Here is a 14,691-nt window from a genome sequence, read left to right as displayed (position 1 = left end):
CCAGGGATACGGAGACTGGAACTGTACAGGGTGCTCCTGGTGTGGGTCTGACCCAGGGATATGGAGATGGGAACTGTACACAGTGCTCCCAGTGTGGTCTGACCCAGGGATATGGAGACTGGAACTGTACACGGTGCTCCTGGTGTGGTCTGACCCAGGGATATGGAGATGGGAACTGTACACGGTGCTCCCGGTGTGGGTCTGACCCAGGGATACGGAGACTGGAACTGTACACGGTGTTCCCGGTGTGGGTCTGACCCAGGGATATGGAGACTGGAACTGTGCACGGTGCTCCTGGTGTGGCAAGAGCTTGATTTTGATTACAGTCCTTGGCCTTTAATGAAACCCATGATCTCACCGTGCACAACAGGACTGCATTCTCAGCTGGATTGTAGGACATACTGAAGACCGGGAATTTGGAGCCACTGTGGAAATAAGAAAAGGAAAATTAATTGAACCTGATCTTCCATGACAGGATAGATACACAGTAAATCTCAGGGAGTGCAGAGGGATCATTACCTGCGTAGCTGCATTACTGCCACGTCCTTGGAGCTGTGGAAATCAAGTTGCCGCAGAAAACGATCCTTGACGTAAAAGAGGGCGTTGCCATGGACTGCGTAAGCTGGCCTCTCTCGCTCCAGTTTGAACACAATCATGCCACTATCATGGCCTGTGCAAAAGTCAAAGGCGAAAGATCAGGATGGCAGCAGGAACTAATCCATAGCTAACACAAAATAAACTGCAGATGCTGGGGTCAAAGCAACACTCACAACACACTGGAGGAACTCAGCAAGTCGGGCAGCATCCATGGAAAAGATCGGCTGACGTTTCCACAGATGCTGCCCGACCTGCTGAGTTCCTCCAGCATGTTGTGAGTGTTGCACTAATCCATAGCTGTATGGAGCTGGTACGAATGTGCTACCAAGGTCTGCAGATGTGAGGGAAAAGAGCTGCCGTCAGCCACCTGCTCCACCATTCAATAAGATCACGGCTGATCTGGCCCTGTGACCTAACTGCCTTTTGCTCATCACCGTTAAATCCCCTGCGACGCAAAAATCTATCTGTACCTTTAAATATATTCAATGAGGTACCTTTGACTGCTTTTCCACAGATTCCCAACTCTGAGAAAAGCAGTTCCTCCTCTTCTCTGCTCAAAATCTATTCCTCCGAATCCCGAGGCCACGTTCCCTAGTTCTCGTCTCACCAGTGGATACAACTTTCTTGCCACTATCTTATCTCTCCTTCCATAACTTTAACATTTCTATAAAATCCCCTTCATTCTTCTGGATCCCAGGTGACTCAATCTCTCCTCATAGGCTAACCCGCTGACCTCGAATCACCCTAGTGAACCTCTTCTGCGTTGCATCCAAAGCCTGCATAAGTTTCTCCAAGTACTCAGCTGTGGCCCAGCCAGCCCCCCCGTGTCCAGCTGTGGCCCGGCTGGTGCTTTGTGTCCAGCCGTGGTCTGATCTCCCTGCTCAGACTCAACTCCTCTGCCAATGAAGCCGTCATTCCATTTACCTCCTGGATAACCTGTTGTACCTGCAAACCAACCTTCTGCAAGCCCTGCACAAACACATCACATAACAGCATGCTGCAATTTTTCACCATTTAAATCATAATCTGATCTCTGTTTTCCCCATCACAAACAAGAGAAAATCTGCAGATGCTGGTAATCAGAGCAACACACACAAAATGCTGGAGAACTCAGCAGGCCAGGCAGCATCGATGGAAAAAAGCATAGTTGACATTTCGGGCTGAAACCCTCCGGCCGGACTGGAGTTAAAAAGATGAGGAGTCAGAGTAAGAAGGTGGGGGGAGGGGAGGGAGAAGCGCAAGGTAATAGGTGAAACCGGGAGCGGAGTTGAGCTGGGAAGTTGGTTGGTGAAGGAGACAAAGGGCTGGAGAGGGGGGAATATAATGGGAGAGGAAAGAAGGGCATGGAAGACAGAAAAAGTGGGGAGAGGCACCTGAGGGAGGTGATGGGCAGGTAAGGAGATAAGGTGAAAGAGGGAAAAGGAGATGGGGAATGGTGGGGGGGGGGGTGGTGGGCATTACCGGAAGTTTGAGAAATCGGTGCTTATGCCATCAGGTTGGAGGCTACCCAGACGGAATGTAAGTTGTTGTTTCTCCAACCCGAGTGTGGCTTCATTGAGACAGTAGAGGAGGACATGGACTGACGTGTCAGATTGGGAATGGGAAGTGGAATTGAAATGGGTGGCCACTGGGAGATCCCGTTTTCTTCCTGGTGGACGGAGTGTTGGTGCTCAGCGAAGCGGTCTCCCAATCAGTCCCATTCCGACATGCCAGTCCAGGGTCTCTTCCACAGTCGTGATGAGACTACACTCAGAATGGAGGAGCAACAGCTTATATTCCATCTGGGTAACCTCCAATCTGATGGTACAAACTTCAATTTCTTGAACTTCCAAGTAATTGCCCCCACCCCCCATTCCCCTCTCTCAACTTATCACCTTACCTGCCTATCACCTCCCTCTGGTGCTCCTCCCCCTTTTTCTTCCTTCCATGGCCTTCTGTCCTCTCCGATTAGATTCCCCTCTCTCCAGCCCTGTATCCCTTTCACCAGTCCACTTCCCAGCTCTACTTCACACCACCTCCCCCCACCCCACCCACCTATCACCTTGTGCTACTTCCTTCTCTCCACCCACTTCTTACTCTGACTCCACATCCTTTTTTCCTTTAGTGCTGCCGAAGGATTTTGGCCCGAAACATCGACTGTACTTTTTCCCATAGATGCTACCTGACCTGCTGAGTTCCTCCAACACTTTGTGTGCTCCTGATTGACCCAGCGTTTACCAACATTGAACTCAAACACCCGGACTATCTAACAGCCTGCACAATGGACTCTTCAAGCTCATGTTCAAGCTTATCATCACCTGACTGTACATGTATAACCCAAATGACCATGGTGTACCGCAAAACATATCAAACAGCACATAAACCAAACTACTAGCACAATTTAGTTAATAAAACAACTCAAAATGCATGCAGCGCAGGTAAAGAGTAAACATTTCACTATCTGAGGGACGAGACCTCAGTGCTGACAGGGTAGTCATTAGTCTCACAGCCTGGAGGAAGAATCTGTTACCCTGTCTGTCAGTCCCAGTCCTGACGTTTCTGTACCTCCTTCCTGATGGTAGTGATTCAGAGACCGTGGGATGGGTGGTAGGGATGGTCTGCATGCTCCCAACAAATGGAACAAACGGGGGGAGGGAGACACTGATGATCCTCTCGGTGGCTTTTACTACCCTCTGTAGGGTCTTGCAGTCCAATTCCCCCAGCTTCCGCATCACACAATGATGTAGCCAGACGGGACACTCTCGGTGGTGCTCCTGTAGAAAGTTGTTAGAATGGAGACAGGGATCCTTGTATGCCACAATCTCCTCAGGAAGTGTAGACGCTGCTGTAACCTCCTGATGAATGAGGATGTGTTGTGGGCCCAGGTTAGACTGTCGGTTATGTGCACACTTAGTGTTCTTCACTCTCCATGACACAGCCATTGACCTGCAATGGAGAGTGGTTGACCTGGGCCTTTCTACCACCTCAGAGGTCACAGACGGCACTGCAGAGCACCTGCAACATTTTCCCAGCACCAGCACGGGAGCAATGTAGACAGCAATAATCACAATAGCAGGGAACTCCCTCAGTAAGTAGAAGGGTTTGCACTCTGTGCTGAGCAGTGGACCATTCGTACACCAGTGAATAGTGTAGACAGAGCTCACAGCATTTCTGATCACCTGAGAGGAGATTAGGCCTCCTGGCTGGATGGCCGAATCCGGAACGGTGTCTTGAAGCCCCATTTCTGTCAGGATGATCCCAGGCATGGAGGGAATTTACAGGAGCCTTACGGGAGTGAGGGAAAAGATGAAGAGGTAGAGAAGTTTTGGAGGGGCATTAAAGTGTTCAGGGACAAAAGTGATATGAAAACCCAGGGATGCAAGGCAGGAATTAGAGGGCAATGGATCTAGTGGATGATGCACATTGGGATGGCAAATATTAGAAGGCAAATCCAAGATAGGTCAGGACCCTTGGGAATGCTGACTCACAGATGAATCTTGGAACTCAGGCTTCAGCTCCCTGAAAACTACAGTTCAGTTGGATAGGTAAGACTGGAAGAGACGGCATTTAGCAGGCATATCTACAAGACTTGGGAGGTCATGTTGCATCTGTTCAGGCCACATAGAGAACTGTGGACAGTTCCTGATCACCAAGCTACAGGGAGGGATGAGGAAGCAACAGAAAGAGTAGAAAAGACATTCACTACATTCTGACCGGAACAAAGGAAAGACTAGGCAGGCTGGGTTTGTTCTCAAGAACAGTCAAAATGCTGGAGGAATTCAGCAGGTCAGGCAGAAACAAAGTCAATGTTTCTGGCTGAGACGCTTCACCAGGAGTGGAAAGGGGAAGGTGGGTGGGTGGGGGACAGTGTTTGGTGAGACACTGGGAGGTGATAGGTGAGAATAGGTGAGGGGGAAGGTGGGTGGGTGGGTGGGGCAGGTGAAGTGAGTCACTGGGAGGTGACAGCTGGAAGAGGCAAAGGGCTGAAGAAGGAAAGATTTATTCTCATTGGAATGTAGGAATCCGGATTGGGGGGGTGGGGGTGACCTTTGAGGTTCATAAGACTATGAGGCATAGATAGTCACAGATTTTTTTTTCCCTCCGGTGGGGAAAGCAAAGGAGAAATCAAAGCCTGGGAGGGAAAGGCTTTTCCACATAGATACAACATTTAAAAGGTATTTGCACAGGTAGTTGATTTGGAGGAGAGTAGAGAGACAGACCTCAAGCAGACAAACGGGACTTGTGCAGACAGCTGTTGCAGTTGGAAGGATACAGGTGCAGTCAGATTGGATTGACAAAAGTGGGGGAAGGCAGTGGGCTGGGAAGGGTCAAGTCTATGGCATTGGTCTGATCACACTTGGGAGTATTGAGAGCAGTTTTGGGCCCCTTAACTAAAAGATATACTACTGGAGTCTGAAGACACACACTCAGAGATTCAGGAACAGCTTCTTCCCCTCCACCATCAGATCTCTGAATGGACATTGAACCCATGAACACCACTTATTTAATTTAATTACAGGTATATACACATAACAAAATACCAGTGATAATAGAAGTGACTGACTCTGACACTGTCCATCAGAGACGGTGATAACTGTTTGTTTCAGTTCCTTTCTGCATTCCATGAAGTGCACCACTACCGCGCAAGGGAGGTGTCACCCTCCTCTGTGGCCGTGATGGTGGTGAGGGAGCTGCAGATGAGGGAAGCAGGCTTTACAGTTTCAACAAGGACCACACCCGACGACGCACTGGTGTTCTGTGGGGTGGGGAGGCACAGTGAAATACTCCCAGGTGCCAATAACTCAACTCTGAAGTGATTCAACAACTTCCAAACTCACTTTCAACAAGTGTTTTTTATTTGCAGATTGGCTGTTTGTCAGTCTGTGTCTGTGTGATGATTTTTCCCACAAATTCTACTGTATTCCTTTATTTTTAATCAGGGAAAATAAATCTCAACTGCAAAGAACCAATATGCAAAAGACAACAAAATGCAAGTACAAAAATAAAACAAACGAAAATAGTAATAATAAATAAGCAATAAACATCAAGAACATGAGATGAAGAGTCCTTGAAAGTCAGCCTGTGGGATCAGTTTGCTGTTGGGGTGAGTGAAGGCTGACGTTCGTACCCTTTATTTGAACACAATACAAACGGTGTTGAAGAGGAGAACCAGCAGCTGTTTTTCTGTCTCCTCAGACCACTCACAGCTTGATGGCAAGCCACCCCACCGCCCCACACGTACTTACCCGCAGCAAACAAGTTGAGGTTCGGGTGTGCGCCCAACACCCAGAAACGATCGTGGTCTCGGCGGAAAGTCTGCACTCCAGTTCTGCTCGGGACAGGGAGTGGCGGGGGTGGGGGGGAGTGTGTAAGAGTGTGTGTGGGGTGGGGGAACAGAACAAGGGAACACATCATTAAAACCGAGTGGTGAATTCCCTTTTCACCTATAACCTTACCTAAAACCCTGAGCTCCCACAACATCTTGCCACGCTCTTCCCACAGCCCCAACACTGTCATTCCCCACTGCACCCCACAGTCAGCCTCAGGACTGTCTGCAAACAATCAAAGACGACAGCCAGTAGGGGCAAGTTGGCAAATCAGTTCTGGCGACCCAACCAATCAGAGCCAATGATCTGGACAACTCAAACAGTAGGCTAACCAGCCTTCTTGGAGTTTACATACCTGTCAGTCTCTCCTTGGTCAGATCCAATATCTCCACCTTCACACCTCCTGCCTGGGCAAAGAATTCCAAAGATTCCCAACCTCCGAAGAAATATCTCTTCAGCTTCATCTGAAGTGGATCAGCCCACACTCTGGGACTCTTCTCCCTAGTTCTACATGCCCCCACTCACCTCCTCACAGTATCAATCCTTTCAAACCACTTCAATGAGATTACATCTTGTTCTTCTGGATTCTGATGAATAGTGGCATGAGTGGCTCACTATGGATTGGGGAGTAGAACTGTTATTTTCATTGTGATTTAACTTTCCTCTGCTTGCTTGCATTTTTATATCATCACCAACACACCCTAGCTACACCTGTACACCTGCTCGTCAATATAAATATCTAATTAGCCAATCATGCGGCAGCAACTCAATGTACAAAAGCATGCAGACATGGTCAAGAGGTTCAGCTGTTGTTCAGACCAAATATCAGAATGGGGAAGAAATGTGATCTGAGTGATCTTGACCTTGAAATAATTATTGGTGCCAGAAGGGGTGGTTTGAATATCTCAGAAATTGCTGATCTCCTGAGATTTTCACACACAACAGTCTCTTGAATTTACAGAGAAGGGTGCAAAAACAAATCCAGTGAGTGGCAGTTCAGACGTCTGAGAATGGCCAGACTCTTCTGTGGCAAAATCCCCCATCAATGACAGGGGCCAGAGGAGAATGGCCAGAATGCTCTGTGGCAAAAACCCTCGTCAATGACAGGGGTCAGAGAGGAATGGTCAGACTGGTTCAAGCTGACACGTATGCAACAGTAACTCAAGTAGCCACACGTTCTAACGTTGATGTGCAGAAGAGCATCTCTGAACACACAATACATCAAACCTTGAAGTGGATGGGCTACAGCAGCACAAGACAATGAACATGGACTGAGTGACCACATTATTTGCTGCTGGAGCTACCTAATAAAATGGCCAGAGTGTACAAACATGCAAAAATCCAATGAATTTTTTAGTGATTGTGGCACAGTTGCTTTAGTTTTCTAAAGAAGGTATTATATCAGTTGGATCTTGCTATTTTATAGATTCATTGCTTTCACTGGAAAACTGTTTCACTCTAGTCTGAGTACGTGAGGTCAATAAGTTATTTTTTTGTTCTCTCAGCTCTCTGTTCATTCACCGTTCTTGCAATACTTAACAAAACTGTGAAGCAACAAGTTTGCTGCCTCTTCCTTGATTTCTAAAAGAACCTTGGATCAAAAACAACAGAATCCAACAGTTACTTGATTGTCTCCTACCATTTATTTCAACCAAAATAATACCTCTCGTCTGCATTGCAATCCAACACATCTAATCACCACACACAGAATGTGTGGAGGAACTCAGCAGGTCAGGCAGCAGCTACAGAGCCCAATGTCGGGTGGAGGCATTCTTCAGGACTGGGAAGGTACTGGGTAGAAGCCAGAATAAGGTGGTGGAGAAGGGAAGAATACAAAGTACAGGTGATAGGTGAGCCCAGGTGAGTGGGTAGGGTACTGTGGAGTTGAAGGAAGAAGCTGGGAGGTGATAGGTGGAACGGATAAAGAGGAATCTGAAAGGAGAGGACAGTGGGCCACAAAAGTAAAGGAAGGAGGGAGGTGATGGGCAGATAAGGAGAAGAGGAGTGAGACTAACAAGAAAGGGAATTGAAAAAGAAGGGAAGGAGTGAGAATAAATGACAAGTTAGAGAAATCAATGCTCATACCATCAGGCTGGAGGCTACCCAGGCGGAATATGACGTCTTGCTCCTCCAGCCTGAATGTGCACTCATTCCATCAGGAGAGGAGAATGGGAATGGGCTACTGAATTGAAATGGGTGGCCACCAGGACATCCTGCCTTTGCAGTGGATAGAGCGAAGGAGCTTGAAAAAGCAATGAATCACGGTCCCCCATCACAAAGTTGCACCCAGTCACAAAGGCACCCAAGATGAACAGGACCAACTTCAGTTTAACTCAAACATCTACATCCAATCACATTGCTCTCTTCACAAACTCAGCCAACTGTTGGAAAACTCAGGGGCCAGAATGCAACTTCAGCTTGGGGTACCTGGCCCGACACAACTCGCCCCTCAGCCCTGGCCCGACACAACTCGCCCCTCAGCCCTGGCCCGACACAACTCGCCCCTCAGCCCTGGCCCAGCACAACTCCCCCCTCACCGTGCCCATGCTTACCTCTTGGACATGTCCCAGACGCGGATACTCTTGTCCTCGGAGTTGCTCAAGATCAGCTCTTGGCGGGGATGGAAGGCAGCACAGGAAACATTGTTGTAGTGGCCACGACACGTGTCCACCTCCCACGCCTTGGAATCTAATGAAGAGAAAAGAGGGCTCAGAGTGGAGACGGGAGACAGGAGGCTTCATAGCACCTTACAACGTTGCAGAATTAGGCCATTCAGCCCCTGTGCTTGTTCTGCAATAGAGCTGGCTGATGCTTTTCCATCTCCATTCTCACACGCCCTCCCTGTGATGACAGCATAGCAGCAAGCATGATGCGTTATGTCCACCAGCAATCAGGGTTCAATTCCCACCGCAGTCTAAGTTCATACATCCCCATCACCTGATACGTTCAATTCCCACTGCAGTCTATAAGGAGTTCATACATCCCCACGACCTCATACGTTCAATTCCTACCGCAGTCTGTAAGTTCGTACATTCCCATCACCTGATACATTTCCCCCACATTGCAAGGCTCAGTACCTTGAGCACGTTATGTTGGCAGCAGAAGCTACCTGACATCTGTCAGCACATCCCCAGACTGCGCAAACGACTCATTTCACTGTACATATAACAAATAAAACTAACCTTTATCCATTAACTAATTAAAAACCTATCAACCTCTGCCTAATGAGGTTAATTGGTCATTGTAAATTATGCCATGGGTTAACTTGGGGCTGCTGGTAGTGCAGCTCAAAGGGCCAGGTAAATAACTAAAACTCATTTGCTCTTCACAGCCATCTGTGGCAATAAATTTGAAGATCCCCAGCCTCTGGCTGAAGAAGTTCCTCCTCAGCTCAGTCCCAAAGGGATGTGTCCTGTCTGAGACTGCCCTCACATTCTCGATTCTCTTACTAATGGAAACACTTTCTCCATACCCACTCTATCTGGGCAGAGGATTCAGGATGGAGTCAGAGGAGGCTGGGGGAAGGAGAGAAGCAGCTTCTGGTTAGAGTGGTTCTTGGATGGACAGTGCACCAGTGGATGGAGCCACCCCATGCCCAGACACACCAGGGTGTCCCAGGCAGTAGATATGGTGAAGGGGCTCTGTTTCGGAGGGAGCCATCAATGACTGGGAGACACAAGAAGTCCAAGGAATGGATTCCTCGAAATGGGAGCAGATGCTGAGCACACTGAGCATGAGACAGCTGCAGAGGTCACACTCACCATTCATTCGCCAAATCTTCACCTGCCGGTCATCCGCACCCGAGACAATCAGCGGCATGGTGGGGTGAAAGGTGGCCCAGTTCACCCCTCGGTCATGACCCTGTGGGAACAAAGATGAGTCGGCTTCAAGGAAGCAGGACAGTGTACGACCCCATGCCCCTTGGAGGCTGTGACGGGACAACATAGACAGAGCTCGACTTGCACCCTGGGAGTGTGTGATGGGAAAGTATGGAGGGGGTTTCACTCTGTGTCTGACCCTGGGAGTGTGTGATGGGACAGTGTAGAGGGAGTTTCACTCTGTGTCTAATCCCTGGGAGTGTGTGATGGGACAGTATAGAGGGAGTTTCACTCTGTGTCTAACCCTGGGAGTGTGTGATGGGACACTGCAGAGGGAGCTTCACTCTGTGTCTAACCCCTGGGAATGTGTGGTGGGACAGTGTAGAAGGGAGTTCCACTCTGATTAAATATAAGGTGTCACATAGTAAACAAGGAGTCTGAACAAATGGGTCTGCTTGAGACTTAAGGCCTGCAACTAGCGGATGAATTCAGGGGTCAATTCTTGTCAATATAGTGTGTAACAAAACGTAAATTTTCTGGGTTTGCTGGTGATAATGCCTTCTGTGAAAAGGTCATTGTGATTCTGCAATGGTGTAAAGAGAGTGATTGAGAAAATGAAGTTTACTGTGTGGAAATGTGAGGCTCACACACTTCCAGAAGAGAAATCAAAAAGTAGATTGTTATCTGAATGGAGGAGGACTGTGTTGGATCCAGCTTTTTAATTTACATTTTCTTTGCAGTTTAACAATTATCTGCTCGTATTTCAAGTAGTTTTTATATTTACCTCATAGTTTAGTGTGCTTTCTCGGGGCCACAGATTGTACAGTACATGAAGTTGTTCAGTATCTCCTTGTGATTATATTGCTATGATTCTCTTGGTACTGCATCACTGGAATAGGGGGTTAATCTTTGTTTACTCATCTCCAAATGTGAACAGAATTTTCCTGATCTACAAGTCCAGTGCATCTTAGTTCCTAGTCTCATTGCTGAGCATTGCCCATTTCCGTTTTTCCTTATTCTATCAAGGCTTAATAAAGCAATCCTGACACAACTTCCTGACTTCCGAAAGATCCTTGGATTAAAACATCAGAACCCAACATCTACTAACGACTGAAGCTCACAGGGATCGAGGTGTTCCAGGGGAAAGATCACAAAATGCAGATTGAGCAAGTGGTTAAGAGAGCAAACAGTGGTACAGGGCATTAGTTATACCTCACCCGGAATATTGGTTCAACTGATCTAAAACAGTCTTGGAAGCAGTCTAAAACCTGCTGAATTTCTGGCATGAGAAAGGAGTTCTGAGAGGATAGACAGTTAGATCTGCATCCAGATGTGGAGTTTTGAATAGTAATGCTGACTTCACACAAACAAAATCCAGTTGTGGAGCTTTGAATAGTAATGCTGACTTTACACAAACAAAATCGAGATCAACAATAAGTATACCGTTTTGGATACTGTTGGTGGGGACGACCTACCAGGGACAGGTTGCAGTGGTCACGTCTCTGGCACCAAGACTGGACCCTCAGCTCAGAAGGCAAGGAGGGAAAAGAGGAGAGCAGTAGTGATAGGGGATTCGGTAGTTAGGGGGTCAGATAGGAGGTTCTGTGGGAGAGAGTGAGAATCCTCTATTGCCTCCCTGGTGCCAGGGTCCGCGATATCTCCGATCGAGTTCTCGGTATTCTCAAGAGGGAGGGTGAATAGCCAGATGTCATGGTCCAAGTAGGGACCAATGATGCGGATAGGAAGAAGGAGGAGGTCCTGCAAAGAGAGTTCAGGGAGTTATGTGCAAAGTTGAAGAACAGGACCTCCAGGGTTACAATCTCAGGATTGCTACCTGTGCCACATGCTAGTGAGGCTAGAAGTAGGAAGATAATGCAGCTAAATACGTGGCTAAGGAGTTGGTGCAGGAGGGAGGGCTTCATGCTTCTGGACAATTGGGCCTTGTTCCAAGGAAGGCGGGACCTCTTCTGACAGGATGGGTTGCACCTGAACTGGAGGGGGACTAACATCCTTGTGGGAAGGTTTGCTAGTACTGCTCCAAGGGGTTTAAACTAGATTTGCAGAGGGAGGGTAACTGGAGTGTTAGAGCAGATAGTGAGGTGGAGGAGGATAAAGGTCATGCGAGAACTGCAAGTATAATGCATGGAGTAAAGCCAGATCTAACATATAAACAGGTTTTGAGGAAAGAGAAACAGAATAAACGGTGTAAAGGTAGTAAGATAGAAGGGCTAAAGTGCGTGTACTTCAATGCAAGAATCATCAGGAACAAAGATGATGAACTGAGAGCTTGGATACATACATGCAATTATGATGGAGTGGCCACTACAGAGACCTGGCTGGCACCAGAAAAATATTCCTGGATTTCAGTGCTTTAAAAGGGAAAAGGAGGGGGGAAAAGGGGAGGAGGGGTGGCATTACTGATCAGGGATACTATTACAGCTACAGAAAGGGTGTGTAATGTAGCAGAATCCTCTTTTGAGTCAGTATGGGTAGAAGTCAGGAACAAGAAGGGAGCAGTTACTCTATTGGGGGTATTCTATAGGCCCCCTGGTAGCAGCAGAGATACCGAGGGGCAGATTGGGAGGCAGATTTTGGAAAGGTGCAAAAATAACAGGGTTGTTATCATGGGTGACTTTAACTTCCCTAATATTGATTGGCACCTAATTAGCTCCAATGGTTTAGACGGGGCAGAGTTTGTTAAGTGTGTCCAGGACGGATTCCTGTCACAATATGTTGACAGGCCTACTGGGGGAATGCCATACTAGATCTAGTATTAGGTAACAAACCTGGTCAGGTCACAGATCTCTCAGTGGGTGAGCATCTGGGGGACAGTGACTACCGCTCCCTGGCCTTTAACATTATCATGGAAAAGGATAGAATCAGCGGGCAGGAAAATTTTTAACTGAGGAAGGGCAAATTTTGAAGCTATAAGGCTAGATCTTGCAGGTGTGAATTGGGATGATGTTTTTGCAGGGAAATGTACTATGGACACGTGGTCAGTGTTTAGGGATCTCTTGCTGGATGTTAGGGAGGAAGATAAAGATAAAGAATGGTAGGATGAAGGACCATGGGGGACTAGTGAGGTGGAAAATCTGGTCAGGTGGAAGAAGGCAGCATACATGAGGTTTAGGAAGCAAGGATCAGATAGGTCTATTGAGGAATATAGGGTAGCAAGAAAGAGCTTAAGAAGGGGCTGAGGAGAGTAAGAAGGGGGAATGAGAAGGCCTTGGCGAGTAGGATAAAGGAAAACCCCAAGGCATTCTTCAATTATCTGAAGAACAAAAGGATGACAGGAGTGAAGGTAGGACCAATTAGAGATAAGGGTGGGAAGATGTGCCTGGAGGCTGTGGAAGTGAGTGAGGTCCTCAATGAATACTTCTCTTCAGTATTCACCAATGAGAGGGAACTTGATGATGGTGAGGACAATCTGAGTGAGGTTGATGTTCTGGAGCATGTTGATATTAAGGGAGAGGAGGTGATGGAGTTGTTAAAATACATTAGGATGGATAACTCCCCAGGGCCTGACAGAATATTCCCCAGGCTACTCCACGAGGCAAGGGAAGAGATTGCTGAGCCTCTGGCTAGGATCCTTATGTCCTCATTGTCCATGGGAATGGTACCAGAGGATTGGAGGGAGGCGAATGTTGTCCCCTTGTTCAAAAAAGGTAGTAGGGATAGTCCGGGTAATTATAGACCAGTGAGCCTTGCGTCTGTAGTGGGAAAGCTGTTGGAAAAGATTCTTAGAGATAGGATCTCTGGGCATTTAGAGAATCATGGTCTGATCAGGGACAGTCAGCATGGATTTGTAAAGGGCAGATCATGTCTAACAAGCCTGATAGAGTTCTTTGAGGTGGACCAGGAATATAGATGAGGGTAGTGCAGTGGATGTGATCTACATGGATTTTAGTAAGGCACTTGACAAGGTTCCACACAGTAGGCTTATTCAGAAAGTCAGAAGGCATGGGATCCAGGGAAGTTTGGCCAGGTGGATTTATAATTGGCTCACCTGCAGAAAGCAGAGGGTTGTGGAGGAGGGAGTACATTCAGATTGCAGGATTGTGACTAGTGGTGTCCCACAAGGATCTGTTCTGGGACCTCTGCATTTCATGATTTTTATTAACGACCTAGATATGGGGATAGAAGGCTGGGTTGGCAAGTTTGCAGACAACACAAAGGTTGGAGGTGTTGTGGATAGAGTAGAGGATTGTCGAAGATTGCAGAAAGACATTGACAGGATGCAGAAGTGGGCTGAGAAGTGGCAGATGGAGTTCAACCCAGAGAAGTGTGAGGTGGTACACTTTGGAAGGACAAACTCCAAGGCAGAGTACAAAGTAAATGGCAGGATACTTGGTAATGTGGAGGAGCAGAGGGATTCTGGGGTACATGTCCACAGATCCCTGAAAGTTGCCTCACAGGTAGATTGGGTAGTTAAGAAAGCTTATGGGGTGTTAGCTTTCATAAGTTGAGGGATAGAGTTTAAGAGTCGCAGGGTAATGATGCAGCTCTATAAAACTCTGGTTAGGCCACACTTGGAGTACTGTGTCCAGTTCTGGTCACCTCACTATAGAAAGGATGTGGAAGCATTGGAAAGGGTACAGAGGAGATTTACCAGGATGCTGCCTGGTTTAGAGAGTATGCATTATGATCAAAGATTAAGGGATCTAGGGCTTTACTCTTTGGAGAGAAGGATGATGAGAGGAGACATGATAGAGGTATATAAAATATTAAGAGGAACAGATAGAGTGGACAGCCAGCACCTCTTCCCCAGGGCATCACTGCTCAGTACAAGAGGATGTGGCTTTAAGGTAAGGGGTGGGAAGTTCAAGGGGAATATTAGAGGAAGGTTTTTTACTCAGAGAATGGTTGGTGCATGGAATGCACTGCCTGAGTCAGTGGTGGAGGAAGATACACTAGTGAAATTTAAGAGACTGCTAGACAGGTATATGGAGGAATTTCAGGTGGGGAGTTAT

General features: G+C 47.5%; 1 protein-coding gene across 1 annotated transcript in view; it reads right to left on the bottom strand.

The window, feature by feature from the left end:
• The window catches only part of copa (COPI coat complex subunit alpha), a 198,873-nt gene that overhangs the window by 152,996 nt on the left and 31,186 nt on the right, over window positions 1-14,691 (bottom strand). Inside the window, exons 5-9 of the mRNA XM_063042473.1 lie at window positions 9,665-9,764; window positions 8,456-8,591; window positions 5,823-5,905; window positions 520-670; window positions 359-425 (exon numbers count right to left, since the gene is read on the bottom strand). Of these exons, the coding sequence (XP_062898543.1) occupies window positions 359-425; window positions 520-670; window positions 5,823-5,905; window positions 8,456-8,591; window positions 9,665-9,764 (537 nt within the window). The remainder of the gene's footprint in view (window positions 1-358; window positions 426-519; window positions 671-5,822; window positions 5,906-8,455; window positions 8,592-9,664; window positions 9,765-14,691) is intronic.

This window comes from Mobula hypostoma, chromosome 3 (genome assembly GCF_963921235.1).
Source record: "Mobula hypostoma chromosome 3, sMobHyp1.1, whole genome shotgun sequence".
In the NCBI taxonomy this organism is placed as follows: domain Eukaryota; kingdom Metazoa; phylum Chordata; class Chondrichthyes; order Myliobatiformes; family Myliobatidae; genus Mobula; species Mobula hypostoma.
Note: the sequence above shows the minus strand (reverse complement) of the source record. Positions and strands in the feature narration are given on the sequence as shown.